Source organism: Cucurbita maxima, unplaced genomic scaffold, assembly GCF_002738345.1.
Source record: "Cucurbita maxima cultivar Rimu unplaced genomic scaffold, Cmax_1.0 Cma_Scf00002, whole genome shotgun sequence".
NCBI classification, from domain to species: Eukaryota; Viridiplantae; Streptophyta; class Magnoliopsida; order Cucurbitales; family Cucurbitaceae; genus Cucurbita; species Cucurbita maxima.
The window spans coordinates 6219884-6228783 of record NW_019272018.1 but is presented as its reverse complement, the minus strand read 5'-3'; the positions used below and the strand labels follow the sequence as shown (position 1 = coordinate 6228783).

Here is an 8900-nt window from a genome sequence, read left to right as displayed (position 1 = left end):
CCCCCCCCCCCCCCCCATGCCCCGCCCCTTTTTGGCATCTTTGAACTCGTTTGATCTGTTTGATGGCAATGCATTTGATACAACAGCAGGATAGAGTATTGAGTAGATAGGACCACCTTATATGACCTTAGTATGAGTCTTCGTTTGTTCTTATTTGCTTTTTGGATTACAAAACTGCTCCCATATGGGCTAGATTAGGAGAAAATTATGAATTCATAAGTGAGAGACAAGAACATTATTGGTATGAGGTCTTTTAGGTGAGTTCGAAAGCCAAGACATGACGACTTGTACTCAAAGGAGAATATTATATCATTGTGGAGATATGTGGAGGATCATTGTTACTAACAATTAGTATCAAAATCATGTCCATGATTTAGTTGGGTAAAGAGAATCCTCAAGTGTCAAACAAATAAATAGGTGAGCCTCAAAGAGACAGTCATGGTTGAAAGACTCACGGTATGCTCCAGAGAAAAGGAATTGGCCTAGATATGAGCTAAGACGGATAGAAGACTATTTAAAGAGAAGTTTGGTAGTACTTCATTCAAGGGGTGAATTGTTGGGAGTGTGACCACAGTCTTACATTGGTTGGATAAGGGGAAGATTAGGAGCATAAAAGTGATTGGTATGATATCTTTTGAGTAACATCAAAAGTAAAACCATAATGCCGAAAGTAGACAAGAGCATATTAGAGATATGTGAAGGGTTGTACTCAATGTTTCATTGAAAGTCCAAAATAAACCAATGTAGTTGTTCTTGAAATGATATTTTAGGTAATACAGGTTTGGTAATCCCAAAGTACTGGATATGTTAATTTTTCTCTAACCATTAGGTGCACAATTAATGTTACTTTACTCAAGTCTTCAATGTTACTCAGATTCATTTTGAAGAAAACTAATGTCTGCTACTTGATAATTAATACTAGTTAAAGAACTCGTGATATGTAGATACTTTAACGGCGGATCCATAGTTGCTGTTGTTTAAATAAGATGAAATTTATCTTTAGTCTGAAGGAAAACAATATCGAAACATATAAGAATACCTCAATGTAGCCCTGCTTTCCTTCATCTAGTACTTCCATGACTAAAGCAGCATAATATTCTCCTTCTTCATGGGTCACAGACAACTTATTGGTACTAGCAGTTAACAGTATTATCTGGAAGTCCCAAATTTATTATAATGTTAACACCAAAACAAATAAAACCTTATTCTTTCTGACATCCGGAAAAGAAGAGAAATATTGTAAAAGTTCAGAGAGACCTGTTTGATGTCTTTTTCAGTTACCCTTCCATCCATATTGCTATCACAACTGAAGGAAATTACACAAACGGGAAAGGTGATCAGTAATAGGAGGAATTGGTTTTACATTTATTGCCAAATAAAAAGGCAAAGAATTGAGAATTAGAGGATATTAGTTTTTACAGGTCAAATAGAATTCTTGTTCTTGAATTAACACTCGAATGACTCAACCGGCACCAGAGATTATGAAATTCACTTTTGGTGATTTCTATTTGCCAATCTTTTCTTCTTCTTAGCGCCCTCAACAGTTCGTAAGCAAATTCCTCGGACTCTGACATTCCTACTCGAAAGATGGTGATGGAAGAGATAAATGGTTAATACATAAATTCATTTATTAAGAAAAAACACTTCTGTCTTGAATAGTTATAATGCTTGACTATGTTTGTAAAATTTAAAATATATTTATGAACAATTGACACAATTTAGCTTTTCTCATGAATGAAGTGATCTAAATTAGTTATGTAATGCTTTCCTGATTACTTTGTTGCTTTTCCGACGTTAGAGTTTGACTGATGAATGTTGATTCAAATAATTTCTTATTAACCTAGAGTCTCTGAGTTTTTGATATCTCATTTTTCTTATTGTCTTTGATTGTTGGGAAGAGGGAAGGACTAGAAATTAGAACAAAAAAAAAACAGAGAGAACCTTGTTGCTTAGCATCTCACCTATACAGAAGGCAAAATTAGACCACTTCACGGCTGGTTCAGATCCAACACTGGTCCAAGACAGCTGATCGAACCGCTTCTCTGCCAATTTCCATTCACTTTCATTGTCGCAAAGAAAGTCAATAAATCGCAGTCGTGGAGCATACCACGATCTGTCCTCATTCTGACCTGAAAAACTAAATGTGTCATTTTGGAAAGAAGAGGATGAGCGGGACGAAGAAGTGGATGATGACGATAAAGAAGAAGAAGAGAGAGCAAAGGCAGCTGAGAGAGAGAGTCTCTGCTCTGTCTGTCTCTCCAAATGAATTTCCATTGATAGGACTCTCCTCTAATCTGGGCAGGTTCAGTATTTTCATTCAAAACTGAAAAAATGTATCCATTTCTCCCCTTCTCTTCAAGAAAACTTAGCTGTACTGCCCCTGCAAATCCGAAGGAAAATGAATGCGGGCTAGTTTATGAATGGAAGCTGAAGTTGGTGGTGAGAAATAAGTCATACATTGGGACTAACATATGAAGTTGTATTCCATGTTTGCTTCCTTATTTTCATTGACAAGTTTGTGGTTGAAATATAGGGGCAGTTGAGAATATATATAGAAAAGGACAATGGAAGGTTGAGCATATGTACATTTGGTGGCGTATTGGTTTGATTGAAATGTGTGAATGATTAGAGATAAATAATTAAAGGAAGGGAAGAAGGTTTTGTTGGGTGGATTAGGAGAGAAAGTGATGCTGAGGCAGGTTAATCATTGGATTTCGAATATGAGATGGATGCAAACGAAAGGGATCATGTGGTTTGTTTCTGCATGCAAGAGGAGAGAGAAAGGAAGTTGACGTTTAGCAGCCATTGGATAATTATTTTTTAGTTTGGTATCTTCTTTCTTCCTGTTCTTTCATGGCGGGCGGGAGGCTGTAAGTAGTACTATGTGGGCTGCTCGGGGATGACCGACTCTCTCTCCCCTCTTATAGATATCCTTTTTATATAAGGTATGATTTTTTTTATAAGTATAGTTTATCTTCTATATTTTCTCATGGTTAATCTATGCCTTCATGCATGTGCATTCTCTCTCTCTCTTTCATTTAAAATATCTAAACTTCTCTAGGTAATTATTTAGTTTTAATTTTTTTTGTTTCGTTCATTACTTGCGTTTTACCTATGCTTTCAGTATCAAAATCAAGTTTTTAAAGTAAAAAAAAAAATGTAATTTTAAATTTTTGGTTTTTTTCTCTTTAGAANTTCGGTTTTTTTTTTTTTTTTTTTTTTTTTTTTTTTTTTTTTTTTTGTAAGAAAGATGGAAACACAATTTTCAACTTTCTTTAGGAAATCTTTCAACTTTTAGTTAAATTTCAAAAAAAAAAATTAAACAAAACTTGAATTTCAAATTTATTGGTAAAAAATAGATTAGAAAGCAAAGAAGTTTATATAGGGTAATTAGTATTTATAAATAATTTTTTTCAAAAAATTAAATAATTATCAAATGAAAGTTTAGATATTTGATTTTGTTCTTGGACATGTGAGTCTTACATATGGTACACATGCATGTATGCATATATGCAGCAGCCACATAGATGGGCATTTCTGATAATTTGATAATTCAGTATCCAATGATCTATTGAGTTCTCAGATTTACTGAGTTCGGAGAAAAAAAAGTGGGTGTGATGTGCAGTTAGATTTACTGAACTAGGCAACCAAACGGTTGTTGAATTGCTTTCAACCTGTTTCAGGTTGAAGTGGGTGAGTGTATTTTTGTGTTGAGAATTTTCTCAGATTTGATTTTTATGATCTAATTGGAACAATCAGCTCAGCTCAGCTCACTTTAAAGTGAAGCTTCCCAAAATTCTCCTATTATTAGTTTAGGGTGGCGTGTGGGGAAGAAGAAGGTGGGCTATATTGACCGTGATGGGTAACTTCTTAAGCCCTTTGGAAAATGGGCAACAGCCATTTTTATAATAAAACAAAAATTCAAAGAGAATGTGTTTTGAAATATATATTTAATATACACAAATAAGATGATAAATCTTTGTTGACCATTGGGCAATGCTAAAAGCCAGAAATTAATGAAACGCCATGATACAGAAGGAAATGTGTCATCAAATTTAAAGGTATTTCATTAAGTTAATGTCTTACCCTCACCATAGGTTTAGTAGATTAGAACTCATTCTATTTTATTCTTAGGTTAGGTTTAGTAGTTCATAAATAGTTAACTCTTTACCTTCACGTTATGCCTAGCAGTTTGAAATTTATTCTATTTTATTTTGGATACACTCCATAAAACTTAAAATTGGCCTTCATTCTTAGTTTGATACCAACTTTTATTTGACTTGATAATTAAATAATAAACATTTTCGTATAAGAAAAAAAATCAAGTATGCATATGCTTTTCAAATATTGGAGGAAAGAGTTCGACTACCAATATGAACCACTTTTATATATATATATATATATATATATATATATATATATATATATGAGAGTTTACAATAATGTCTTTTGATTAATTTTGTGTAATTTTTAATTGGGTTTACATGTGAGTATTACCTCCACTCAAATTTAGAGTTTTGTTTCAACAAAATTAAAGCTTTAAGAGAAGTTCATCAGTGTTTTACATGTGAGTATTACCCCCAAAATTTACCTTAGCCGTTCATGGAAGTAGTACAATGTCTAATTAAGAGAAGTTTAGGTTTACCTTATTATGTCAAATTTTCGTATGTTTAATTTTACTAATATAAAATTTTCAATCAAAATTTAAAAAATGCTGAATGAATAAAGTTTGTCTGACTTCATAGATGAAAAATGAATTAACTATATGCTTAAATTGACTCGATTTGACCTAAATTAATTTTAGGTTAATCTATAAATCAACTATTAAACTATACCTATACCTGAGTTTAAAAGGCCACTTTTTTTCTTTTTTTCTTTTTTTTTTTTCTTTTTTTTTTTTAACAATACTGGAAAGTGAAGCTTTAAACAGGATACGAGACATAATTTTATCCTCTAATGTCATTTGACATTGAACGGGTAAAAATCCGTGAACAGTAACGTTCTTAAAATATTCTCTCCAAAGGCAGGGCGAACTTTGAGCGTGGCGCAAGCTCTTTTTTCCATCAGCTGTTTGGTTATTCTTGCAAAAGCTAGCGAATTTCACAGATCTAGAGAAGGGAGACACAGCTTGGTAAATTTCTGCTCGACAGTACTCCATTTCTGATCCTTGGCCTCTATGCTTCACATTTTTAATCTCATTGGGTTAACTCCGCATATGTTCTTATTCCATAATGGCTTCCATTTTGCTTTGTTTTTGTTCATTTTCGCCCACCCACGTTTTGTTTTCCTCTGGAGACTGCTTATTCGTTTGGTTTCTCGAGTAAATTTGAGGAATCCCGTGGAAAGGAAAGATTTATACCGGGGATTGTTTGATGTTTGAAGTTGTTTAGAAATTTATCTTCCTGCCCTTTTTCTTCTTGCTTTTCGTGGCTTCGTTTTGGATTTTTAATGGCAAATATATGTTTCCTTTCAGATTTTCTGAGTTCATGCGGATCTATGTTTCTTAAGTTATAAGATATGCATATATCATATATTATTGTGTTGGTTGTTGATATAGAGACAAGGGTGTGTTCGCTTGATGGATTTTCTTTGATTTATCGAATTCTGAACTGGGTAAGTGCTGGAGTGTATGTGTCGACCAGTTTCACTGATTTGGATACTTTGTTTTGTTCATAGCAGACAGATAATTGATGGACAGTTTATTGAGTGCACGAATCAAACCATTACCTACTCATTGTAGACAAATTCACTCAACTATTCGACCCACGTTGTTATTGCAATTTTCTAGAAGATTGGGTAAAAGTCAAATGGAGATGGGGAGATGTCGCACGTCATTTAATTCAATTGCCGCTTCAGTTCAGCCTGTAGAAGGCTCTGCACTTTCTCAATTCAACAACACATTGCCATCCAAAGGTGACTACAAATTTCTTGAATATATTGTCCTATGTCAATGGGGGTCAAAATGAACTGCCAAGGGAAATTTTGTTATTTCAGGAGTGAAATCACTTTGGATGGAAATTTTAAAAGAGATGGTGCTCACTGCTGACTTGTTTTACCCAATGATCAAACTTTGTTGTTCTTGAGTTCCTCAACTCAATCGAGATATTCTTTCATCTTACTCAGTTGGTAATTGTTCTCTCATATTTTACTATCTATCAGAGGTGTTGGAGCTGTGGAAAAGTGCAAATGCAGTATGCTTCGATGTTGATAGCACAGTTTGTGTAGATGAGGGCATTGATGAATTAGCAGATTTCTGTGGAGCTGGAGAGGCTGTTGCAGAATGGACTGCTAGGTTTGATTTGATTGTTTTTGACATGATTTAATTGGCCTCCTTGGATTTTCATTTAACTGAGATTTGTATGTCCTCAGGGCAATGGGTGGCTCTGTTCCATTTGAGGTTGCTTTGGCTGCTAGGCTATCTTTGTTTAACCCTTCACTTTCCCAAGTTGAGGAATTTCTCGCTAAGAGACCTCCAAGGTATGGGGTTGTTTTCCATGTACATTAACTTTTTCCAAAAATAGGGATGTTACATCAAATGATGTTTTGTTTTATCATATTCCTTTCTGACTTGTTCTTAATGTAATGCAGGATGCTTATTTTACATTTTTATTTTGTAGATAGCTACTCTTTAGATTGCTAATGTTCATAATATGGGACCATTAAGCTCCAATGGCACCCAGATATTGTTTAATATATTAACAGCAGCAAGTTTGTTTGTCTAAATTTTTTTATTTGAACAGCCGCCCGTTTGGATGGTAAACAAAACATGAAAACTTTTCATTGAATGTGAAGTTTTTTTTTTTTTTTTTTTTTTACTTCACTTTAACTATATCCGAAGGTGGGGGATTCGAAGCTATGACCTCTTGGTCTTGAGTGTGAAGTATTTTATGTGTTAATTCTTTAAACAAGAGTTTCCATTTGCTGTAAAATATTCGAAAACTGCATTAGATCATCTGTGCTCCTAATCTTCCAGCTGACTCATAAAAGGTAGGATTACAGAGCAGAGATATATTACTTAGTCCTATTTTTCATAGTGCTGATTGTTGCTCTTCAGGCTTTCTCCAGGTATAGATGAATTAGTTAAAAAGCTAAAAGCTAGCAACATTGACGTATATCTGATTTCCGGAGGTTTTCGTCAAATGATCAATGTAAGTTTATGACTAATTGTAGTGAGTCTCTCATATTTCATGAAGAACTAACTAACTTCTAATGTTAGTTATTGGAAAATTAATGAGGAATTGATATTTATTATTATTAATCAACGAGCTACTTTGTGTGAAGCCTGTTGCATCAATTCTTGGGATTCCACATGAGAATATTTTTGCCAACCAATTGCTTTTCGGAAGCAAGGGTGAATTCATTGGCTTCGACGAAAATGAGCCTACTTCAAGGAGTGGGGGGAAAGCAACTGCAGTGCAACAACTGAGGAAGGTAGAATCATTGCTTTTGGTAAGACGTGCTGTTGATTTTCGAATGCAAATTTGATTCGGGTGGTTTTGCAGGCTCGTGGATACAAGACGTTGGTCATGACCGGGGATGGTGCAACTGATCTTGAGGTGAGAAGAGACACCTGAGTCTCAAAACGTGAATTACAGCAATTGTTTTTCTTATAAAATATCTTAAATTGGTAAACAGTCATAGTTACTTGTTCCTAGCTAATCCTTCTGGTTAGGAGCTACGACTCTCTACAATGGTATAATATTGTTCACTTTGAGCATAAACTCTCATAGCTTTGCTTTTGGTTTCCCCAAAAGACCTCGTACCAATGGAGATGTATTCCTTACTTATAAACCCATGTTCATCTCCTTAATTAGCCAACGTGGGACTCCCTCCCAACAATTCTCCCCTCGGATAAAGGACACCATAGAGCCTCTCCCGAGGGGTCTATGGGGCCCTCGAACAGCCTCCCCTTAATCGAGACTTGACTCCTTTCTCTGGAGCCCTCGAGCAAAGTACACCCTTTGTTCGCCACTTGAGTCATTTTTTACCACACCTTCAAGACTCACAACTTCTTTGTTTGACATTTGAGAATTCTATTTACTTTTTGTTTCCCCAAAAGGCCTCGTACCAATGGAAATGTATTTCTTACTTATAAACTCATGATCATCTCCTTAATTAGCCACAATGTGGGACTCTCTTCCAACAATCCTCAACACAAATGACTTCCACTTCCGAGCTCCATAGTTCTTGCTTGATGTTAGATTTTGTTTATTCTTCATGGTTTTAGTTGATTTAAGATGTTTGTTATACCACCTAAATGGACAAGGGACCTTACCTATGGCCCAATTGAGCTGAATGTGCAGTAAACTTTTCTGACCCTTGAGCCTGGGTTCGCTAATCACTTATATTTGCAAGCCAGTTGAAGCTTGATCATTCTTCTAATTCCAACGCATATTCTTTTTGACATAGGCTCGTAAACCAGGAGGTGCTGACTTGTTTATTTGTTATGCCGGTGTTCAACTTCGAGAAAACGTTGCAGCAAAAGCTGACTGGTTGGTCTTCAATTTTGTAGATTTGATCAACTCCCTTGACTAGCACATATTTTTTTCAGAAATGCATCCTCCTTGATTCTTACATCTTGTATTGCTTGCTTTCTTTATGCTCTATTTCTGCAGTCACACTAGGAACTTCCATAAATAATTCTTCAATGCCATTGAATTTTACATCCTTACCCTAATTATTTCTATGAATATTTGTACGAGAGCATAGAGACTTTGGAGACTTTGGAAGTAAAGACTGTTTTCAGTGTTGATGAAAAGGGTTATATTTGCTTGAGAATTGGGAGCTCAACTTCTAGGCCGAAGAAGAAGCAATGATGGTATCTAGAGAATATATATTTGGCTTTATGACAAAAAATTAACCTTAAACGAGAGATACTAGATAATGTGCGTATCAACCTG

General features: G+C 35.0%; 2 protein-coding genes and 1 long non-coding RNA gene across 8 annotated transcripts in view; 2 read left to right on the top strand and 1 right to left on the bottom strand.

Annotated features, from left to right (window-relative positions):
- Positions 1–2045, top strand: part of LOC111470505 — a 7143-nt gene extending 5098 nt beyond the window's left edge. Inside the window, exon 3 of the long non-coding RNA XR_002715046.1 lies at positions 1899–2045. This is a non-coding gene — a long non-coding RNA (uncharacterized LOC111470505). The remainder of the gene's footprint in view (positions 1–1898) is intronic.
- LOC111470370 (respiratory burst oxidase homolog protein A-like) overlaps positions 1–2866 on the bottom strand; it is a 7249-nt gene extending 4383 nt beyond the window's left edge. The window contains exons 1-5 of one of the 2 annotated variants that reach the window (XM_023115945.1): positions 2458–2866; positions 1962–2380; positions 1420–1576; positions 1258–1306; positions 1040–1153 (exon numbers count right to left, since the gene is read on the bottom strand). In XM_023115945.1, the coding sequence (XP_022971713.1) occupies positions 1040–1153; positions 1258–1306; positions 1420–1576; positions 1962–2274 (633 nt within the window). In that variant the 5' untranslated portion in view covers positions 2275–2380; positions 2458–2866. Of the gene's footprint in view, positions 1–1039; positions 1154–1257; positions 1307–1419; positions 1577–1961 lie in introns of both variants that reach the window. The other variant, XM_023115937.1, reaches the window with a different exon arrangement.
- Positions 2867–4965: 2099 nt separating this feature from the next.
- Positions 4966–8690, top strand: LOC111470473 (phosphoserine phosphatase, chloroplastic). 5 transcript variants are annotated; one of them, XM_023116043.1, is made up of 8 exons: positions 4966–5157; positions 5647–5913; positions 6160–6292; positions 6370–6477; positions 7055–7148; positions 7282–7431; positions 7503–7556; positions 8410–8690. In XM_023116043.1, exons 2-8 carry the CDS (start codon positions 5691–5693, stop codon positions 8533–8535), a joined length of 888 nt encoding a protein of 295 aa, XP_022971811.1. In that variant the 5' UTR covers positions 4966–5157; positions 5647–5690; the 3' UTR covers positions 8536–8690. The 5 variants fall into 5 exon arrangements, with proteins under 5 accessions (XP_022971811.1, XP_022971797.1, XP_022971805.1 ...); XM_023116029.1 differs by having other exon boundaries at positions 4967–5131; positions 5680–5913; XM_023116037.1 differs by having other exon boundaries at positions 4967–5131; positions 5677–5913.
- Positions 8691–8900: the final 210 nt, after the last annotated feature.